The sequence below is a fragment of the Somniosus microcephalus genome, chromosome 9, assembly GCF_052327205.1.
Source record: "Somniosus microcephalus isolate GS21.2 chromosome 9, FLI_Smic_1.0, whole genome shotgun sequence".
In the NCBI taxonomy this organism is placed as follows: Eukaryota; Metazoa; Chordata; class Chondrichthyes; order Squaliformes; family Somniosidae; genus Somniosus; species Somniosus microcephalus.
Window position 1 is genome coordinate 217,819,800 of NC_140995.1, and position 23,949 is coordinate 217,843,748.

Sequence of the window (23,949 nt, forward strand, 5' to 3'; positions counted from 1 at the left end):
GAAGCTTAGGGCCTCGGCAGCTGAAAGCACGGAGGGTTGTAGGGCTGGAGGAGGTTACAGAGATAAGGAGGGGGGATGCCATGGAGGGATTTGAAAAATTGAGGCATTGCCGGACCAGGGCCCAATATAGGTCAGCGAATACACTTACCATGTTATTCCAGAGAGCTTTTGACATCTGCGTGTGGAACTTCCTGCTTAAATGGAAGCAGTCTGGGGCAAAGAATGAGGCATCCGGATGTCCATTCTGAATTTCAACAGGAAAGGTATATCAGAAGTGTACGATCACAGAAATCACAGAAACCCCACAGTGCAGATAGAGGCCATTTCGGCCCATCGAGCCTGCACCGACACATATCCCACCCTATCCCCGTAACCCCAGGTATTTAATTCCCCTAACACTAAGGGTCAATTTATCATAGCCAATCATCCTAACCCGCACATCTTTGGACTGTGGGAGGAAACTGGAGCACCCGGAGGAAACCCACGCAAACACGGGGAGAATGTGCAAACTCCACACAGACAGTCACCCGAGGCCGGATTTGAACCCAGGTCCCTGGCGCTGTGAGGCAACAGTGGAGCAGGCAAATCAGGTGGCAGTAGAGGGGTTATAGTATTCTGCAATAAATAGACCAGAAAATATTATCACTTACTTCTAAAGTTGGGATCACCATACGGCGAAGGAAAGGCTGTAACACGACAGTGAAATCTTTTCGAGTATCGTACCTGCCCAATTCAACAAGCTGCTGAATACTGCGCTGGGGGGGGGGGGAGAGGAAAGAGAAATATATGAATAAATGCCAGTTACATATTGAGTAAACTAATCCTATGAGGGTGATTTGTTCTGTTCACTATTTGTTGTGAAATTATAAATGTGAGTAAAAAGAACACATTTACAATTTTGCTGCAAATCGCAAAGAGAGGAAATCTCCCCTCCCCTGGTTGTATGTTCACATAAAACATTTCTCAAAATGAAATCCCAGCCCTAATAACATTTTGAATATTATCACTTATGTATCCTTTATTAAAAGCCACATTTGAATGATGCCTGAAGCTAACAGAAAATTATGTTACTTCACGGTGATGCAATTTGTTTCACTGAGTGAAGACGTGGGTTGAGCAAAGGAGGCTCAAAATACTAGTGTCAGTGGAGGCTGGGATTCAACACCACTGCCAGTGCCAACACCAGCCCAATGAGTTCGGAGCTACTAAAACAGTAGGAGCCCAGGAGAGAGCGAGAGTTCGGAGCTACTAAAACAGCGGGAGCCCAGGAGAGCGAGAGTTCGGAGCTACTAAAACAGCGGGAGCCCAGGAGAGCGAGAGTTCGGAGCTACTAAAACAGCGGGAGCCCAGGAGAGCGAGCGTTCGGAGCTACTAAAACAGCGGGAGCCTAGGAGAGCGAGAGTTCAGAGCTACTAAAACAGTGGGAGCCCAGGAGAGAGCGAGAGTTCGGAGCTACTAAAACAGCGGGAGCCTAGGAGAGAGCGAGAGTTCGGAGCTACTAAAACAGCGGGAGCCCAGGAGAGAGCAAGAATTCAGAGCTAGTGAAACAGCGGGAGCCCAGGAGAGAACGAGAGTTCGGAGCTACTAAAACAGCGGGATGATTTTAATCTCCATACTGATTGGATAAATTAAATTGGCCATGGTAGCCTTGAGGAGGAGTTCATAGAGTGCATCCGGGATGGGTTCCTAGAACAGTATGTAATGGAACCAACCAGGGAGCAGGCTATCTTGGATCTGGTACTATGTAATGAGACAGAATTAATAAATGATCTCATAGTAAAGGATCCTCTAGGAAAGAGTGATCATAGCATGGTTGAATTTCAAATTCAGTTGGAGGGTGAGAAAGTTGTATCTCAAACCAGTGTCCTGATCGTAAACAAAGGCAATTACAGTGGCATGAGGGCAGAACTGGCTAAAGTGGACTGGAAAAATAAATTAAAGGGTAAGACAGTTGAAATGCAGCGGCGGACATTTAAGGAGATATTTCATAACTCTCAACAAAAATATATTCCAGTGTAAAAGAAAGATTTTAAGAGAAGGGAGCACCATCCGTGGCTAACTAAGGAAGTAAAGGATGGTATCAAATTGAAAACGAAGGCATACAATGTTGCCAAGATTGGTGGGAGACCAGAGGATTGGGAAAAAAATTTAAACCAGCAAAGGATGACTAAAAAAATAAAGAGAGAGAAGATGAATTATGAGAGTAAACTGGCAAGAAACATTAAAACAGATAGTAAGAGCTTCTACAGGTATATAAAAAGGAAGAGGGTAGCTAAAGTAAACATTGGTCCCTTAGAGGATGAGACTGGGGAATTAATAATGGGGAACGGGAAAATGGCAGAGATTCTGAACAAATATTTTGTATTTGTCTTCACGGTAGAAGACACTAACAACATCCCAATAATGGATAATCAAGGGGCTACAGGGAGGGGAGAACTAAAGACAATCACTATCACTAAGGAAATAATACTTGGTAAAATAATGGGACTAAAAGGCAACAAGTCCCCTGGACCAGATGGCCTGCATCCACGGGTCATAAAAGAAGTGGCTGCAGAGATAGTGGATGCATTGGTTGCAATATACCAAAATTCCCTGGACTCTGGAGAGGTCCCAGCAGATTGAAAAACCACAAAAGTAACACCCCTATTTAGGAAAGGAGGGAGACAAAAAGCAGGAATCTATAGACCAGTTAGCCTAACATCTGTTGTTGGGAAAATGCTGGAGTCCTTCATTAAGGAAGAAGTAGCAGGGCATTTGGAAAATCATAATGTAGTCAAGCAGAGTCAGCATGGTTTTATGAAAGGAAAATCATATTTAACAAACTTGCTGGAGTTCTTTGAGGAGGTAACAAGCAGGGTGGACAAAAGTGAACCAGTGAATGTGGTATATTTAGATTTCCAGAAGGCATTCGATAAGGTGCCACATAAAAGGCTACTGCATAAGATAAGTGCTCACGGAATAGGGGTAATATATTAGCATGGATAGAGAATTGGCTAACTAACAGAAAGCAGAGAGTCGGGATAAATGGGTCATTTTCCGGTTGGCAAACGGTAACTAGTGGGGTACCACAGGGATCGGTGCTGGAGCCTCAACTATTTACAATCTATATTAATGACTTGGATGAAGGAACCGAGTGTAATGTAGCCAAGTTTGCAGATGATACAAAGATGGGTGGGAAAGCAAGTTGTGCAGAGGACTCAAAGAACCTGCAAAGGGATATAAACAGGCTAGGTGAGTGGGCAAACATTTGGCAGATGGAGTATAATGTGGGAAAGTGCGAGGTTATCCACTTTGGCAGGAAAAATAAAAAAGCAAAATTATTATTTAAATGGAGAGAGATTACAAAATGCTACAGTTCAGAGGGGCCTGGGGGTCCTTGTGCATGAAACACAAAAAGTTAGCATGCAGGTACAGCAAGTAATCAAAAAGGCAAATGGAATGTTGGCCTTTATTTCAAAGTGGTTTGAGTATAAAAGCAGGGAAGTCTTGCTACAACTGTACAGGGTATTGGTGAGACCACACCTTGAGTACTGCGTACAGTTTTAGTCTCCTTATTTAAGGAAGGATATACTTGCATTGGCGGCAGTTCAGAGATGATTCACTAGGTTAATTCCAGAGATGAGGGGGTTGACTTATGAGAAAAGGTTGAGCAGGCTGGGCCTATACTCATTGGAATTTAGAAGAATGAGAGTTGATCTTATTGAAACATATAAGATACTGAGGAGGCACGACAAGGTAGATGCAGAGAGGATGTTCTAGAACGCGGGGGCACAGTTTTAGAATAAAGGGTCACCCTTTTAGAACTGAGATGAGGAGGAATTTCTTCTCTCAGAGGGTCGTATATCTGTGGAATTCTCTGCCGCAGAGAACTGTGGAGGCTGGGTCATTAAATACATTTACGGTGGAGATAGACAAATTTTTGCAAGATAAGGGAGTGAAGGGTTATGAGGAGCGGGCTGGGAAGTGGCTTTGAGCCCAAGATCAGCCATGATCTTATTGCATGGCAGAGCAGGCTCGAGGGGCCAAGTGGCCTATTCCTGCTCCTATTTCTTATGTTCTTATGTAATGCCAGCACCAACACCACTGCCAGCGCCAACACCAGCCCAATGCCAGCACAACACCAGCACCAACTAAATTTGCAGATGACACCAAATTGGGGGGCATAGTCAATACTGAGGAGGGCTGCAACATATTACAAGAAGACATTAATAAACTTGAAGAATGGACATATAATTGGCAAATTAATTTCAACACAGATAAATGTGCGGTGTTACATTTTGATAAGTAAGATAGGGAGGTCACGTATTACTTGGAATATAAGAATCTAAATGGGGTCGAGGAGCAAAGGATCTTGGCGTGCAAATACACAAATCACTAAAAGTAGCAATACAGGTTAATAAGGCCATTAAAAAAGCAAACCAAGCACTAGTGTTTATTTCTAGAGGGATAGAATTGAAAAATAGGGAAGCTATGCTAAACTTGTATTGAACCTTGGTTAGACCACACTTGGAGTACTGCGTACAATTCTGGTCGCCATATTATAAAAAGAATATAGAGGCACTGGAGAGGGTGCAGAGAAGATTTACAAGGATGATATCAGAAATGCAAGGTTATACATATCAGGAAAGGATGAACAGGCTGATTCTCTTTTCTCTTCAAAATAGAAGGCTGAGGGGTGACCTAATAGAAGTCTTTAAAATTATGAAAGGTTTTTATAGATTAGACACAGAGGGCAGGATTTTCATTGGGCTGTGGAGGTGGGATTGGAGGCGTGTGAGGGGTTAAAATCTCAAAATCTGGGAGCACGAACCCATCCCGCCCCCAACCCGCCTCCATGCCAGTTTCAAGGGAAGCGGATACCTGATCTGTGCTGGGACTCGCCTCCCCGAGGCAGGAAGGGGATTAATGCCAATTAACTGCCTGTTAACAGGTAGTTAACAGGCAGTTTTTAGCCTCCCTGAGGCAGGAAGGGGATATAATACAGTATCTCCAAATTTGCAGACGACACAAAGCTGGGTGGGAGGTTAAGCTGTGAGGAGGATGTCATGAAACTCCAGTACGATTTGGACAGGTTGGGTGATTGGGCAGAAACATGGCAAATGCACTATAATGTGGATAAATGTGAGGTTATCCACTTTGGTGGCAAAAACAGGAAGGCAGATTATTATTTGAATGGCAATAGATTGGGAGAAGGGGAAGTGCAAAGAGACCTGGGTGTTCTTGTGCACCAGTCGCTGAAGGTAAGCATGCAGGTGCAGCAGGCGGTTAAGAAGGCAAATGGTATGTTGGCCTTCGTAGCAAGAGGGTTCGAGTACAAGAACAAGGATGTCTTGCTGCAGTTGTACAGGGCCTTGGTGAGACCGCACCTTGAGTATTGTGTGCCGTTTTGGTCACCTTACCTGAGGAAGGACGTTCTTGCCATGGAGGGAGTGCAGCGAAGATTCACCAGGCTGATACCTGGGATGGCAGGAATGACGTATGAGGAGAGATTGTGTCGATTGGGCTTATACTCACTGGAGTTTAGAAGATTGAGAGGGGATCTCATTGAAATCTATAAAATTCTGTCAGGTCTGGACAGACTAGATGCAGGAAGGATGTTTCTGATGGCCGGGGAGTCCAGAACCAGGGGTCATAGTCTAAGGATAAGGGGTAAGCCATTTAGGACTGAAATGAGGAGGAATTTCTTCACCCAGAGAGTGGTGAACCTGTGGAATTCTCTGCCACAGAGGGCGGTGGAGGCTAGTTCATTAAATATATTCAAGAAAGAGTTGGATATATTTCTTGAGGCTAAAGGGATCAAGGGATATGGGGAAAAGGCAGGGACAGGGTACTGAATTTGGATGATCAGCCATGATCTCATTGAATGGCGGAGCAGGCTCGAAGGGCCGAATGGCCTACTCCTGCTCCTATCTTCTATGTTTCTATGTTTCTAATCCCTATTTTTATTGCTGAAGTGTGGGATTCCTGACGGCCCCAAACCACGCCAAGTTAGCAAGGCAGACCGTCGCTCTGAAGGGCTTGGAGGGGTCGAGATGTCGGTGTTCAGGTGAGTGGTGGGTGCATGAGTGCAAAGGTAAGTGTGTTTGGTGTGTGTAAAGTGTTTAAAGAAGTTTAACTAACCTTTACTTACCTTTACAGCCTTCCTTCCTTCAGGTCTTGGGAGTCCCTCATCTCACCGGCACAGAAAGCAGAATGGCCGCGAGCTGTCAAAAGATGCAGCATTCAGCTTTCTGTTCTGGGGAGATCTCTAAATCAGCCTGAGAGGAAGGAATTAACTTGGAGTACAGATTGTCAGTGTTTGACAGCTTCAAACAGCTGTGAAACGCTAATCTGTCAAAAGCTCTTGACAGATGAAATGTCAGTCTGTGACGTCACCTGTTGCCGGGTGGCCCTTAATTGGCCTGCTGAGCCCGCTGGGCGGGCTTAACAAGGTCAATCAAGTCAAAATCACGTGGGTTGGCCACAACTCGATGGAGGCGGGACTACAACCCCGAAAGTTGTAGTCCTGCCTCCTACACGCCTCCAGTGTCAAAATCCAGCCCAGAGAGAGTGTTTCCACTTGTGGGGAAGAGCAAAACTAAAGATTTGAGCCCCCTTTGCTCAACCCACGCCCTCACTAAGAGATCAAATAAAGAATTCAGAAGAAACTTCCTTACACAGAGAGTGGTGAGAATGTGGAACTCGCTACCACAGGGAGTGGTTGAAGCGAATAATATGGATGCATTTAAGGGGAGGCTGGACAAGGGAATAGAGGGTTATGCTGATAGAGTTAGATGAGGAAAGATGGGAGGAGACTCAGGTGAAGCATAAATGCCGGCATGGACTGGTTGGGCTGAATGGCCTGTTTCCGTGCTGTATATCCTGTGTAATCCCATTATTATTTAGCACAACACCAGCACCAGCCTCAACACCAGCCCAACAGTACCTCCGTAACATCGCCCGTCTCTGCCCTTACCTCAGCTCATCTGCTGCTGAAACCCTCATCCATGCCTTTGTTACCTCTAGACTTGACTATTCCAACGCACTCCTGGCTGACCTCCCACATTCTACCCTACGTAAACTTGAGGTCATCCAAAACTCTGCTGCCCGTGTCCTAACTCACACCAAGCCCCGTTCGCCCATCACCCCTGTGTTCACTGACCTACATTGGCTCCCGGTTAAGCAACGCCTCGATTTCAAAAATCTCATCCTTGTTTTCAAATCCCTCCATGGACTCGCCCCTCCCTATCTCTGTAATCTCCTTCAGCCCCACAACCCCCTGAGATATCTGCGCTTCTGCCCTCTTGAGCATCCCTGATTATAATCACTCAACCATTGGTAGCCGTGCCTTCTGTTGCCTAGGCCCTAAGCTCTGGAATTCCCTGCCTAAACCTCTCTGCCTCTCTACCGCTCTTTCCTCCTTTAAGACGCTCCTTAAAACCTACCACTTTGATTAAGCTTTTGGTCACCTGCCCTAATTTCTCCTTATGTGACTCGGTGTCAAATTTTTTGTCTTATAACACTCCTGTGGAGTGCCTTGGGACTTTTTACTACATTAAAGGCGCAATATAAATTCAAGATGTTGTTGTTGTAACACCAACACCAGCCCCAACACTAACCCAATGCCAACTCCAACAACAAAGGGAAATGGAGCAATATTTGCATCACACTCAAATTATCCCAGTATTGCACCACTAGTTGTCTTATGTATAGTGCATCAGTGTGAGAAGTGCCACGTTGAAGTTTCTTAATCACTGGCACCAGCACTAACACCGGAAACATTTTACATTTATATAATGCTCTTCACAAACCAGGGCCCAACTTCTTTTGGTGCCTTCTCGGTTTCTATTTCCTCGTCATAAAGTATTAAGAGATTTTTTTTTTTTGTCAAGTTAGCACCTGCTTAAAGGGACAGTGACACCATTGTAAAATATCTTGCAGGTTTAATGGTTGCTTGTCCATCACAGAGTGTGTTTTTAAACTTTTTTAATGAAAGCCAAGATTTTAAAAAAATAACACCGGATGGCTAAAGTTTGTGTGTCACCAGTGTGTGATGTGTGCTGAAGTTGCTGAGGTGGTCAAAGTATGGACTCTACAGCTGAGATTTCACATAGTGAGATGACTGAGCCTCCCAATGGCTTCCTAATACAATAGCACGTCTCTTTCTACACTTCAGGGCCAGGAAAGTCCTCACAGTTGCTCCCGCTGGCAGTGCGGCATCAATGGGGTATCCGGGGATGTAACGCTGGTGATCCGCTCCCAGGAATTTCCCAGACTAGGTGTGATCCTATAACCCGGGGCTCACAGTGGGGAGCAGCCATTGCAAGTTGTACATCTTGAGAAATCTCACACGGGGATGCCCAAGATTTTCTGGGAGCGCCGGATGACTCCTACTGACTCTATGAAGACGTGTTCAACTAATATGGCAGGGATGCTGCATCACCAAAACAAAAGGAACAGCCCTTAGCAGCGGTGTGAGATACCTGAAAGGCATGGTTTGCTTCGGTCATCATCTGTAATTCTGAGGAGTTTTCATTGGGCTTCACGACACAGTAACACATCATTCTGTAAAGAAACAGCAGAAAACCTATTTGTCACAGCTTTTGGGTTTTTTATGCCCCATATTCCCTCGGGTTCAGCGTCACTGGCCACTCCTGTAAGCAGGCCTATCATCCCCTATGATCTGAAGTGTGCCTTTTTTCAACCCAAAATGACAGCATTATCCAGGGATCGTAACAGAGTATCCTTAGTCTGGATACTGGCTACTGAAATATACTACATGACACCAAGTAAGGAGAAACTGTTCCCATCGGCAGAAGGGTCGGTAACCAGAAGACACAGATTTAAGGTGATTGGCAATAGAACCAAAGGCGACATAAGGAAACCTTTTTTTATGCAGCGAGTTATAATGATCTGGGATGCACTGCCTAATAGGGTGGTGGAAGCAGATTCAACAGTAACTTTCAAAAGAGAATTGGATAAATACTTGAAGGGAAAAAATTTACAGGGCTATGGGGAAAGAACAGGGGAGTGGGACTAGTTGGATAGTGCTACCAATGAGCCAGCACAGGCACAATGGGCTGAATGGCCTCCTTCTGTGCTGTATCATTCTATGATTCTATGAAGTGATTTCTCCTCCCTTGACAGAAGGCGGACTGAATAAGCACCTTACTGAGGCAAGGCGCAGGCTTCAACCCAATATCTGGTTTCCTTACAGAACATACACGAATGGACAGTTTGCCAGTGAGAATACATTCTCCAGAGATTGTAAAAACAATTATAGTGCAACTAGTTTTCTCTTTAACAGGAGCTCTATGATAGAAGATCACCTTCTGTGGTTTAACTCTTCAAAGCTAAGCTGGTTCAGACTTTAAAGTAAAAGAGTTCCTGTTGGCGGTGAAAGCATAGACAACAACAACAACTCACATTTATACAGCACCTTTAACGTAGTAAAACATTCCAAGATGCTTCACAGGAGCGATTATCAAACAAAATTTGATACTGAGCCAAATAAGGAGATATTAGGGCAGGTGACCAAAAGCCTGGCCAGAGGTAGGTTTTAAGGAGCATCATAAAGGAGGAGTGCGAGGTAGAAAGGGGCAGAGAAGCTTAGGGAGGGAATTCCAGAGCCTAGGGCCCAGGCAGCTGAAGGCACGGCCACCAATGGTGGAGCGATGAAAACTGGGGATGCACATGAGGCCAGAATTGGAGGAGATGGCGGAGGATTTTTATAGACAACTCTACGGCTACATGTCTGGCCTTCTGTGAACTGCGCGCCCCCACCGCCCGCCTTCAGCATCTGAAATGGGGGCTCTGCCAATCAGCTGTCAATGACAAATAGCTCCAGTCAACCTATGGCGTACCCTTTTCTCCTGGAAGTGGCTGCCAATCAGAGATACTACGCTGAGATGACAGTCTACCTTTTGATGCAGGCTCCCAATTGTCTACGTGTTTAGGGAGCCGCCTTCTCACAACAGCACAGGATGTTTGATAACTAATGAACATTTCTAACCACTATTGTATCTAGAATGGCTCCAGGGTTACTGTTAAGATTTTAAAAAATGCTGTGTGTAATTTTGGGAGTTAACCCCATATGTGCTGAATATAACAATTCAGAAATTCCCTAAATTCCACACATTGGCCCAGAAATTCGGGTCCCCACGCGTGAGTACGCGCTGGGTACTCACGCGTAGGCCCAACGAAAGTGCCGGTTTCGTGCATGCACTGCGCATGCGCGGGAAACCGGAACTTCCGTTCCCTTGAAAGAAGGTGTTGACAGGTGGAACGCGTGCGCGGGAGAGGCAGCGCGTGCGCATCGAACTTACGTTTTTTTTGCAGGTTTCTCCGGTGGGGTAAGTCTCCAGAAGTTACACATTTAAAAAGCAGGCGCAAGGCCTGCTTTTAACAAGGTAAGTGGTGAATTAATTAAAATTAAAACATTTTTTCCACAGGTTTATTATTTTTAAATATGTTAAAGAAGGGTAAGTTTATTTTTTAGCCCCATTAGAAAATGTAATTAATTTTTTCAAAATTTTAAATTATTGTTTCAAATAGTTATTTCATGTAATTTATAGTTATTTTAAAAATGTGATGTTTTAAAAAAATTTATTTGAAGTTTTATTGATGTTTTGGGGCTTATAGTATTTATAGGTTTGACAGCTCTTCCTGTGAAATTTATGAATGAAGCATTCCCTGCTACCATTGGCTCTCCATGGCTCACGTGATCCCAGGGGACGTTTCGAACTAACTGTGCCCCTGGGATACGCAAGCACTGCGTGCCAGCAGTTGGAGGAGGCCCAGGATCGGAATCCCACGTGGGCCCACAGCACAACGGCCGGCGCGCTAGGTAAGCGCAGGTCGGAGGCTTGCACCCGCGGGAAGCCCCCGACCCGAATTTCTGGGCCAGTGTGTTTCACCGCTGTTACACCAATCAACAATGAGTTGCGCCCACTGGTGGTCTGGTGAGGCAGTTGCACAAGATCAGCTCATTTGCATAGTCATTAGAATACAGTGCAACCTGTAAATTACAGGCACCTTAGGGACTGGCATCAGCTGTCCTTTTTCATTTTTTCAGGTGTCCTTATTTTCAAAATGGTCATTGTGTGTATTGTCAAATTTTCAGTAGAATGGGGGGTTCTTTACCCAGCATCCATAGCAGCAGAGAAACCGCTCTATCCCTGGGCTAGAGCTGTGCAAGCGTTCAACTTCAGAGACAGGGCAGGTTTCTCTGCCCCTATGCATGCTGGCTAAAGAGCTCGCCTTTCCACACAAGCCGTTTCTTTCACAAAGCCCACTGCTACCTCACGCAGAGCTGTGCGTCCCGTATTTTAAGCTGTAAAAGGGCTTGGCGCATTGGAGGCTGCCCGTAGTTTGTAATTTGCGAGTGTCCGTGGTTTCGGTTTGCCTCTTGTATATTTTACCATGTAAGTTATTTGGGTCTCTCAATAACTGTCCATTTAAACCGGTTTAACGTAGTTATTGGTGCAACACCCATGTAAAACTCCAGTTTCCATGTAGCTGGAGTACATGGAAAGTGGAGTGGAACCCTATAAAAGAAGAGTTGGATGGGTAATAGAAAAAAAGCATAGAAAAATAGGAGCAGGAGTAGGCCATTCGGCCCTTCGAGCCTGCTCCGCCGTTCAATATGATCATGGCTGATCCTCTATCTCAATACCATAGTCCCACTCTCTCCCCATACCCCTTGATGCCTTTTGTGTCTAGATCTTCCAAGTAGAGAAAATGCTATTACATTCCCCCATGCCTAGTTGAATGAGAACTCAAGGATATTGGTCCAAGATCATAGCCCATGTTACACAGCACTGAACAGTGGCAGTCCGCAGATGACTCCTAGTGCCAGGAACCATAGCATTCTCTAGTCGTTACATATCACTATAACCTTAAATCCAGTCTTAATTAGATATTCATCCGGTAGCATAGTGCTTATGTTACTGGACTAGTAATCCAGAGGCCTGCACCAATAATCCAGCGAATGTAAATTCTGATCTCCGCCATGGCAGTTTGAGAATTTGGGTTCAGTTTAAAGAAAGTCTGGAAATAAAGAACTGACCACGAAGCCCTGGATTGTTACTAAAAGCCAACTGGTTCACTGATGTCCTTTAGGGAAGGAAACCTGCCGTCCTCACCCAGTCTGGTCCATTTGTGACTCCAGTCCGAGCCTGTTGTGTATGTACCTTTAAGAGAATAACTGGTCTCAGACTGCAGTACCGGCAGTGACCACCCCTGTATAAAAGGCGCGAACAGCCCTCTGTAGTTTTCAGTTTCCCATTTGTCTCCATTCAGTAAAGAATTGTTATGATCAACTCCTGCTGTCCGTGTCTCAATTATACACGGACATAATACTGGCGACAAGCAGATACGAACTTACCTACAGTCTGCACCACCTCCTGGGATCCATTCCTGAAGCGAAGTGAGCAGAGGTCGAGGCCTGAAGGAAGAAAGAAGCAGTAGAAACGGGCGTCGACCGTGGGCATCCGCCCCTGAGTCAGTGGAGTTGAAGATTGCAGGAGAGGCTGTCAAAAGCGGGGCTTGGTTCCTGTCGACGGTGCTTCAGCTAATCGGGCTGGTGGCAGGTAGTATACTGATCCTTCCTGGGCTGCAGCGGCCTAGAACTCGAGCGGGTGGCTTGCAACGGGGCCGAGCAGCGTTGTCGGGAAGAGAGGAGAGAGAGAGGGTGGAGCACACAGGGCGCGGCCGGTGCTACGAAGCCGGGCTGCGTACAGACCCGAGAAGAGGGAGGCAAGAGTCCCATAGGGTTGTTCCACGACGGGAAAATAATAAAATAACAAAGGATATATATATAAAACGCGCAGGAAGCAGCGAGGAGCTGCAGATTGCAACAGAAACCGCGGGAAGCATCGCTAGCAACAGCGAGGAAGAAGGCAAAGCGCGGGAGGCGCCATCGTAATCCAGCGGGGAAGAAGGCAAAGCGCAGGAAGCGCCATTTTGTTAAATCGGGGAAGAAGGCAAAGCGTGGGAGGCGCCATTTTAGATTTCCAAGATGCCGAAGACTGGCTGTATCACTGCCTTTTATAATGCAATAGAGGACTGGACCACGTATGTGGAAAGAGTCAAGGTATATTGCGAGGCAAACGAAATAGCCGATGAGAAAAAGGCATCGGTACTGCTAAACTTAATGGGCGCAAGAACGTACGGCCTATTGCGGGACCTGATTGCTCCAGCCAAACCGAAGGCGAAGAGTTTTAACGAAATTGTTGCTATCCTACAGGAACACGTAAACCCTGCACCGCTGCTGATAGCAGAAAGATTTAAATTCCACAGGAGAACTCAACATAAAGATGAGAGCAATGCTGAGTACCTTACGGAACTACGCAAGCTATCAAAGCACTGCCAGTTCGGAGCAGGACTGGCCGATACCTTACGGGACAAATTTGTCTGTGGACTCCTGAGTGAAGGAACCCAGAAGAGGTTACTCTCAGAGAAAGAGCTGACGCTAGATAAGGCTTTCAGCGTGGCAGTATCGTACGAAGCAGCAGCCAGGGGAGCTGCGGAAATACAACAAAAGCCACGGGAATACGGCACCCACGAACTGACACGGGGATTTGCAAAATGTTATCGCTGCGGCAGAACTAACCATGACCAGAAGGACTGCTGGTCCAAGGACATAATATGCAGGCAATGCGGAAAGATGGGACACATTGCACGAGTTTGCAGGTCTGGGAAGAAGACCAAAGACAACAAAAAGGCTACTAAGGAACCGTACAGGAAAGTACAAAAGATGACGGACAGTAGTTCCGAAGACCAGATGAGCGATAGTGAATCCGGGAACAAGAGACTGAGCTGTCTCAAACTTCACAACGTAATCGCAAAAGAGGATCACCGAACCATTTGGGTCACCCTCACGATAGCAGGGTCCCACGTCAAAATGGAATTGGATACAGGATCAGCTCTAACCGTCATGAATCGACGAGACTACGAGCGGCTATTCTCACACATACCCTTGAGAGAGACATCCATTATCTTGAGGACGTATACGGGGCAAAAAGTATACCCCAGAGGAAAAATAAGGGTGCCTGTCGAGTACAACGGCAAGAAAATACGGAAATTGTACCTCTACATTCTGCAAGATGGTGGACCACCGTTATTGGGACGTGAATGGATCAGAAAGATAAGTTTAGACTGGCACTCCATTCAGGCACTGACGGTGGCTGGTAAAAAGGATGACGACGTCACTCCTGGACGATTGTCAACAATCTTAGCTGACGCCAAAGAGGTATTTCAACAAGAACTGGGCACTCTTAAAGGCGTAACTGCCTCGATAAAAATAGAGGGGAATGCAATTCCCAAGTTTTTCAAAGCAAGACCGGTACCATATGCAATTCGCTCAGCCGTCGAGGCAGAGCTGGAGAATCTGGAGAATGCAGGCGTGTTATCTAAGGTAGACTGGAGCGAGTGGGCGACACCCATCGTTCCTGTCATGAAGAAAACGTTAAACAATAAGTCTGAGGAGCCAAGGAAGGTTCACATCTGTGGGGACTTCAAGGTGACGGTGAACCCAGTCCTTCACACAGTACAATATCCTCTTCCAAGGATAGAAGATATCTTCGCCTCACTATCTGGAGGGAAGCGTTTTACAAAAATTGACCTAGCACAAGCATATTTGCAGATGGAGGTTGAAGAATCCTCTAGGAAGTATCTCACGATAAACACTCACAAAGGTCTTTACCAGTATAATCGACTGGTATTCAGAGTAGCATCAGCTCCGGCGATATGGCAAAGAGCGATGGAACAAGTCCTGCAAGGGATTCCGGGGACTCAGTGTTACTTAGACGACATCCTAGTGACAGGTGAAGATGACAGTGAAAACCTTAACAACCTAGAACAGGTGCTCACTAGACTACGTGAACATGGGCTACGAGCCAACCGCCCCAAGTGCGAGTTTTTTAAGAAACAGGTATCGTATTGTGGCCACGTGATTGATGAAGAGGGGTTACATAAGTGCCCTGACAAAATTGAAGCGGTTGTTAAGGCCCCAGCGCCTGAAAATGTGTCGCAACTGAGGTCATTCCTTGGATTGGTGAATTACTACCATAAGTTTTTGCCGAATTTGTCCACAATTCTGCACCCACTGAACGCCCTACTATGAACGGGAGTAGCATGGCAATGGAGCAATGACTGTAAGCGGGCCTTTCAGAAGAGTAAGGACCTAATCACTTCAAGAGAAGTATTGGCTCACTACAACCCATCACTACCGATAAGACTGGCGTGTGATGCGTCTCCCTACGGCATTGGGGCGGTACTGTCGCATAAATTCCTTGATGGGTTAGAGAGGCCGATAGCTTTTGCGTCACGTTCGTTAACTTCGGCCGAGCGTAACTTCGCCCAGATTGACTGAGAGGCCCTCAGCCTAGTGTGGGGGGTGAAGAAGTTCAATCACTACCTGCACGGTCAAAAATGTACTCTACTAACTGATCATCAACCTCTTGTCTCCATTTTCAACCCTCAGAAGGGCGTACCGATAATGACAGCACAACGGCTACAGAGGTGGTCCCTTTTCCTAGGGGCACACCAATATGACATCGAGTACAAAGGAACTAAACAGCATGGGAATGCTGATGGATTGTCACGCCTACCGTTGCCGATGGTGGAAGAAGAACTTGCAGTGGATCCAATGGAGATATTCCACTCGACCATAGTCAAATGTCTCCCTGTGATGAATGCAAGCATAGAAAAGGAAACACGGAATGACCCGACACTATCCCGGGTCTATGATTTAACGGTGAAGGGATGGCCAGCACATGGCGAACCACTGCTGCCAGCATTCTCGCCGAGAAGAGAACAGCTGTCAGTGTGCAGAGGAACCTTGATGTGTGGATCCAGAGTAGTAATTCCACCTAAGTTGACGGATAGAGTGCTCAATGAGCTTCATGAGGGTCATCTGGGTGGGGTAAAAATGAAGAACTTAGCCAAAGCGTTTGTGTGGTGGCCGGGAATCGATAGAGAAATTGAAGAGATGACCAAGAGCTGTGTAGGATGCCAGAAGGTCCAAAACGCCCCACCACAAGCCCCTCTACATCCATGGGAGTGGCCCTCATCTCCATGGCAAAGGGTGCACATTGATTTTGCTGGTCCCTTTATGGACTCGATGTTTTTAATTGCGGTGGATGCCCATTCAAAGTGGCCAGCGGTAATAAAAATGTCCTCAACCACCACAGAAAAAACCAACACAGTCTTACGAACCATATTCGCCAGGAATGGGCTGCCTGAACAGATTTGCTCTGACAACGGACCACAGTTTGTGTCTGAAGAGTTCCGGAGGTTCTTAAAGAACAATGGTGTTAAGCATTACACATCTGCCCCATATCATCCAGCCACTAATGGATTGGCCGAGAGGTTTGTTCAAACATTCAAGAAGGCTATCAAGGCAATGTGTAATGAAGATATACCCCTACAACACAAGGTGGACAACTTTTTTGCCTACCGGAATGCGACACATGCGGTTACCAACCAGACTCCTGCCATGATGTTCTTCAATCGAAGACTACGATGCCGCTTGGATCTGGTTAAGCCGAACATCAGAAGAGATGTGGAGAACAGGCAGTTTCAGAATATGAATGAAAGACCGACCAGGAGTTTTAAGATAGGTCAACCAGTGTTGGCCCGGGACTACCGCACAGAGAAATGGCAGCCAGGAACGATTTGTACACGGCAAGGACCTCTCATGTATACCGTGGACGTTGGAGAGAACATTGTAAGACGCCATGCTGACCAGATTCTAGAGTCACTGGAAAACGTCAACTCCACACCACGATCTGATACACCTGGCGATGAAACCGACGTACCAATTGCATCTACCGCAGAATCGGTGATATTGGAAGCAGATGAACCAAACAACGACATTGATCCCGACTCAACCTTGCCAGAAGAACCTGATACCCCAAAGAGGCATTATCCAGACAGAATCAGGAAGCCTCCTCAAAGACTGAACTTATAATTGCTTAAACTCAACCAATGTATCTAGCAACCGTAATTGTGGTTGTAATTAGTTATCATTTAGTTGTTAAATGAATGTTATGTACTGTTTATCTAAAAGGGGAGGAATTGTTGTGTATGTACCTTTAAGAGAATAACTGGTCTCAGACTGCAGTACCGGCAGTGACCACCCCTGTATAAAAGGCGCTAACAGCCCTCTGTAATTTTCAGTTCCCCATTTGTCTCCATTCAGTAAAGACTTGTTATGATCAACTCCTGCTGTCCGTGTCTCAATTATACACGGACATAATAGATCCGAACGTAGTTGACACCTAACTGCCCTCTGAAGAGGCCGAGCAAGCCACTCAGTTGTATCAAACCGATATATAGTGGTTCAAGGAGGAGGCCCATGACCACCTTCTCAGGGTAACTTGGGGTGGGCAGTAAATGCCAGACGTGCTGGCGACACCCACCTCCCAAGAATATTAAAAAATAGTTAACCCTGCATTTGGTATTGAATGGCATAATCCCACCACGGTTCTCTCAGAATTTCGTGTTATGTTATGGTCGCTCCAGCTCCCAGTGGATAACATGCCTACACACACAACTGCCCCCCAAAACTGGGACACAAATGCAGCCAGAAGGAGGGATGCACTCAGTAAGTGGAACTGCTATACCTCACAAGTGCTGTGGGGCAGCTCAGCTGGGTATCCTGGTGGAGGCGCCTCAGTGGAATGAGTTGCATTACTTCAATTAGGTTGACAAAAGCTCTCGGAACCTGAAGGAGGAAGAAAGGTTAAAGGTCAAAGTTAAAGATGACATAACAACAGAGGTTTGCAGTCTATATATACAGGTGTGTATTGGGCTGGTGGACAGGTTTTGTTCACAGAAGATTTTTTTCCTGGATGTGTGAAATACTTTGAGAGTTTTGGGGTGCTTTGTGCATTATTAATGAAATGTACATTTCTTTGCAGATGAAGGGTGATCTGTGGGTTTGCTACCATTCCTGCCTACATAAAAGCTGTTATTTCAAAGCAACTCATTGTTTGAAAAGCTTTGAGATGCTTCAAAGGGTTGTGATAAAGTACTATATAACTGCAAGTCTTGGTTCTTCCATGGTGATAAGTTGATACCATTGCAAGTGGCAACATACAAGTGTTTAGCCTCACCACCCACTGGATTTGCTTTAAATTCTGGGCAAGTTCAGGGCGCGGACCCGAGTGGGAGCGGCGGCAGTGGAGGCAGTGGCAGCAGCATAAAGGGAGAGGCGGAGAAGGCCCAGGACAGAGTGGGACATGAGCGGGAGCGGCGGCAGCATAAAAGGAAGGCGGAGAAGGCCCAGGACAGAGCGCAGACCTGGGCGGGAGCAGCGGCAGCAGCATAAAGGGAGCTGAGCGGCAATTCAAAAAAACACAAGGAGCGATGTCACAGGATAGCTGGTAACTGATTGGTTGGTAAATGTCACACCGTTCTTTTTCTCTTCAAGTTAGGGGCCGGGGTTAAATTTCTGGTTAGGGATTAAGCAGGAGCTTGGAGATTAGTAACTGTTAATACTATATTAAATTAGTAACTGTTAATATTATATTAAATTAGTAACTGTTAATATTATATTAAATTAGCAACTGTTAATACTATATTATATCAATAACTTGAATAAGATACATCTTAGTCTTAAGTTTCTGTAAAGTTAGTTAATAGTCGAATAAATAAAGGCATGGCAGGGCTGCTCGGTCCTGTGGAATGCACATCCTGTGCCATGTGGGGACTCCAGGATGCTTCCCATGTCCTGGACAACCACATGTGCAGGAAGTGTCGTCAGCTGGAGGAGCTCGAGCTCCGGGATTTGGAGCTTGAACAGCAGCTGGCGTCACTGCGGTGCATCCGTGAGGCTGAGAGCTACGTGGATAGCACGTTTCAGGAGGTGGTCACCCAGCAGCTAAGGAGTGTGCAGACAGAGAGGGAATGGGTGATCGCCAGACAGAAGAGGAGCATCAGGCAGGTAGTGCAGGAGTCCTCCGAGTGCATCTCGCTCTCCAACCAGTATTCTGTTCTGAGTACCGGTGAGGGCGAATGGTTCTTCTGTGGAGTACAGCCAGAGCCAAGTCCACGGCACCACAGGTGGCTCAGCTGTACAGGGGGGAAAGAGGAAGATCAGGAAAGCAATAATGGTAGGGGATTCGATAGTTAGGGGAACAGATGGGCGTTTCTGCAGTTGCAGATGTGGCTCCAGGATGGTATGTTGCCTCTCTGGTGCTAGGGTTAAGGATGTCACTGAGCAGCTGCAGAACATTCTGAGGGGGGAGGGTGAACAGCCAGAGGTCGTGGTCCATATTGGTACCAATAACATAGGTAGAAAGAGGGATGAGGTCCTGTAGGCAGATTTTATGGAGCTAGGAAAGTGATTAAAAAGCAGGACCTCAAAGGTAGTAATCTCCGGATTACTCCCAGTGCCACACACGAGTGAGTATAGAAATAGGAGGATAGAGCAGATAAATGCCTGGCTGGAGAGATGGTGCAGGAGGGAGGGCTTCAGATTCCTGGGGCATTGGGGCCAGTTCTGGTGGAGGTAGGACCTGTACAGGCTGGACAGGTTGCACCTCAACAGAGCCAGAACCAATATCCTCGCAGGCAGGTTTGCTAGTGCTGTTGGGGAGGGTTTAAATTATGTTGGCTGGGGGATGGGCACCAGGATGTAGCATTAGAAAGGAGAAACAAATGGTACAAAGGATTGGGAGATAAGGATAGCACTAAAGAAAGAAATAGTAAGGTATTAGGTGGGGTCAGACTAAGATAGGACAAAGGATGGTCTAAGACAGGTTTACTGTGTATGTATGTGAACGCACGAAGCATAGTAAACAAGGTTGATGAGCTGCAGGCGCAAATAGCCACATGGGAACATGATGTTGTGGCAATGATGGAGACCTGGCTCAAAAAAGGGCAGGATTGGAAATTAAATATTTCTGGTTATAAGGTGTTCAGGAAAGATAGGGAAGGAAAGATAAGAGTTGGTGTGGCAGTATTGGTTAAGGAGAATGTTACAGTGCTAGAGAGGGAGGATGTCCTGGAGGGGTCAAGGACAGAATCTATATGGCTAGAGTTAAGAAATAATAGAGGTGCCATTACACGACCAGGTGTATTCTATAGGCCACCAAATAGTGGGAAAGATATAGAGTATTATGTCCGTGTATAATTGAGACACGGACTGCAGGAGTTGATTATAACAAGTCTTTACTGAATGGAGACAACCTGGAAACTGAAACTACAGAAGCCTGCTAGGGCCTTTTATACAGGGGTGGTCACTGCTGGTACTGCAGACTGAGACCAGTTATTCCCTTAAAGGTACATACACAACAATTCCTCCCCTTTTAGATTAACATTCATTTAACAACTAAATAATAACTAATTACAATTACAACTACGGTTGCTAGATACATTGGTTGAAGTTAAGCAATTATAAGTTCAGTCTTTGAGGAGGCTTCCTGATTCTGTCTGGATAACGCCTCTTTGGGATATCAGGTTCTTCTGGCAAGGTTGAGTCGGGATCAATGTCGTTGTTTGGTTCGTCTGCTTCCAATATCACCGATTCTGCGGTAGATGCAATTGGTACTTCGGTTTCATCGCCAGGTGTATCACATCGTGGTGTGGAGTTGACGTTTTCCAGTGACTCTAGAATCTGGTCAGCATGGCGTCTTACAATGCTCTCTCCAACGTCCACGGTATACATTAGAGGTCCTTGCCGTGTACAGATCGTTCCTGGCTGCCATTTCTCTGTGCGGTAGTCCCGGGCCAAAACTGGTTGACCTATCTTAAAACTCCTGGTCGGCCTTTCATTCATATTCTGAAACTGCCTGTTCTCCACATCTCTTCTGATGTTTGGCTTAACCAAATCCAAGCGGCATCGTAGTCTTCGATTGAAGAACATCATGGCTGGAGTTTGGTTGGTAACCGCATGTGTCGCATTCCGGTAGGCAAACAAGAAGTTATCCACCTTGTGTTGTAGGGGTATATCTTCATTACACATTGTCTTGATAGCCTTCTTGAATGTTTGAACAAACCTCTCGGCCAATCCATTAGTGGCTGGATGATATGGGGCGGATGTGTAATGCTTAACACCATTGTTCTTTAAGAACCTCCGGAACTCTTCAGACACAAACTGTGGTCCGTTGTCAGAGCAAATCTGTTCAGGCAGCCCATTCCTGGCGAATATGGTTCGTAAGACTGTGATAGTTTTTTCTGTGGTGGTTGAGGACATTTTTTATTACCTCTGGCCACTTTGAATGTGCATCCACCGCAATTAAAAACATCGAGTCCATAAAGGGACCAGCAAAATCAATGTGCACCCTTTGCCATGGAGATGAGGGCCACTCCCATGGATGTAGAGGGGCTTGTGGTGGGGCGTTTTGGACCTTCTGGCATCCTGTACAGCTCTTGGTCATCTCTTCGATTTCTCTATCGATTCCCGGCCACCACACAAACGCTCTGGCTAAGTTCTTCATTTTTACCCCTCCCAGATGACCCTCATGAAGCTCATTGAGCACTCTATCCTTCAATTTGGGTGGAATTACTACTCTGGATCCACACATCAAGGTTCCTCTGCACACTGACAGCTGTTCTCTTCTCGGCGAGAATGCTGGCAGCAGTGGTTCGCCATGTGCTGGCCATCCCTTCACCGTTAAAGCATAGACCCAAGAGAGTGTCGGGTCATTCCGTGTTTCCTTTTCTATGTTTGCATTCGTCACAGGGAGACATGCGACGATAGTCGAGTGGAATAACTCCACTGGATCCACTGCCAGTTCTTCCACCGTCGGCAACGGTAGGCGCGACAATCCATCAGCATTCCCATGCTGTTTAGTTCCTTTGTACTCGATGTCATATTGGTGTGCCCCTAGGAAAAGGGACCACCTCTGTAGCCGTTGTGCCGTCATTATCGGTACGCCCTTCTGAGGGTTGAAAATGGAGACGAGAGGTTGATGATCAGTTTGTAGAGTAAATTTCTGACCGTGCAGGTAGTGATTGAACTTCTTCACCCCCCACACCAGGCTGAGGGCCTCTCTGTCAATCTGGGCGCAGTTACGCTCGGCTGAAGTTAACGAGCGTGACGCAAAAGCTATCGGCCTCTCTGAACCATCAAGGAGTTTATGTGACAGTAGCGCCCCAATGCCGTAGGGAGATGCATCACACGCCAGTCTTATCAGTAGTGATGGGTTGTAGTGAGCCAATACTTCTCTTGAAGTGATTAGGTCCTTACTCTTCTGAAAGGCCCGCTTACATTCATCGCTCCATTTCCATGCTACTCCCGTTCGTAGTAGGGCGTTCAGTGGATGCAGAATTGTGGACAAATTCGGCAAAAACTTATGGTAGTAATTCACCAATCCGAGGAATGACCTCAGTTGCGACACATTTTCAGGCGCTGGAACCTTAACTACCGCTTCAATTTTGTCAGGGGACTTATGCAACCCCTCTTCATCAATCACGTGGCCACAATACGATATCTGTTTCTTTAAAAACTCGCACTTGGGGCGATTGGCTCATAGCCCATGTTCACCTAGTCTAGTGAGCACCTGTTCTAGGTTGGCAAGGTGTTCACTGTCATCTTCACCTGTCACTAGGATGTCGTCTAAGTAACACTGAGTCCCCGGAATCCCTTGCAGGACTTGTTCCATCGCTCTTTGCCATATCGCCGGAGCTGATGCTACTCCGAATACCATTCGACTATACTGGTAAAGACATTTGTGAGTGTTTATCGTGAGATAATTCCTAGAGGATTCTTCAACCTCCATCTGCAAATATGCTTGTGCTAGGTCAATTTTTGTAAAACGCTTCCCTCCAGATAGTGAGGCGAAGATATCTTCTATCCTTGGAAGAAGATATTGTACTGTGTGAAGGACTGGGTTCACCGTCACCTTGAAGTCCCCACAGATGCGAACCTTCCTTGGCTCCTCAGACCTATTGTTTAATGTTTTCTTCATGACAGGAATGATGGGTGTCTCCCACTCGCTCCAGTCTACCTTAGATAACATGCCTGCATTCTCCAGATTCTCCAGCTCTGCCTCGACGGCTGGGCGAATTGCATATGGTACCGGTCTTGCTTTGAAAAACTTGGGAATTGCATTCTCCTCTATTTTTATCGAGGTGGTCACGCCTTTAAGAGTGCCCAGTTCTTGTTGAAATACCTCTTTGGCGTCAGCTAAGATTGTTGACAATCGTCCAGGAGTGACGTCGTCATCCTTTTTACCAGCCACCGTCAGTGCCTGAATGGAGTGCCAGTCTAAACTTATCTTTCTGATCCATTCACGTCCCAATAACGGTGGTCCACCATCTTGCAGAATGTAGAGATACAATTTCCGTATTTTCTTGCCGTTGTATTCCACAGACACCCTTATTTTTCCTCTGGGGTATACTTTTTGCCCCGTATACGTCCTCAAGACAATGGATGTCTCTCTCAAGGGTATGTGTGAGAATAGCCGCTCATAGTCTCGTCGATTCATGACGGTTAGAGCTGATCCTGTATCCAATTCCATTTTGACTTGGGACCCTGCTATCGTGAGGGTGACCCAAATGGTTCGGTGATCCTCTTTTGTGATTACGTTGTGAAGTTTGAGACAGCTTAGTCTCTTGTTCCCGGATTCACTATCGCTCATCTGGTCTTTAGAACTACTGTCCGTCATCTTTTGTACTTTCCTGTACGGTTCCTTAGTAGCCTTTTTGTTGTCATTGGTCTTCTTCCCAGATCTGCAAACTCGTGCAATGTGTCCCATCTTTCCGCATTGCCTGCATATTTTGTCCTTGGACCAGCAGTCCTTCTGGTCATGGTTTGTTCTGCCGCAGCAATAACATTTTGCAAATCCCCGTGTCATTTCGTGGGTGCCGTATTCCTATGGCTTTTGTTGTATTTCCACAGCTCCCCTTGCTGCTGCTTCATACGATACTGCCACGCTGAAAGCCTTATCTAGCGTCAGCTCTTTCTCTGAGAGTAACCTCTTCTGGGTTCCTTCACTCAGGAGTCCACAGACAAATTTG

General features: G+C 46.3%; 1 protein-coding gene across 1 annotated transcript in view; it reads right to left on the reverse strand.

The window, feature by feature from the left end:
- Nucleotides 1–23,949, reverse strand: part of plb1 (phospholipase B1) — a 207,006-nt gene that overhangs the window by 61,543 nt on the left and 121,514 nt on the right. The window contains exons 38-41 of the mRNA XM_085997907.1: nucleotides 17,607–17,707; nucleotides 8,463–8,544; nucleotides 651–755; nucleotides 149–244 (exon numbers count right to left, since the gene is read on the reverse strand). Of these exons, the coding sequence (XP_085854033.1) occupies nucleotides 149–244; nucleotides 651–755; nucleotides 8,463–8,544; nucleotides 17,607–17,707 (384 nt within the window). The remainder of the gene's footprint in view (nucleotides 1–148; nucleotides 245–650; nucleotides 756–8,462; nucleotides 8,545–17,606; nucleotides 17,708–23,949) is intronic.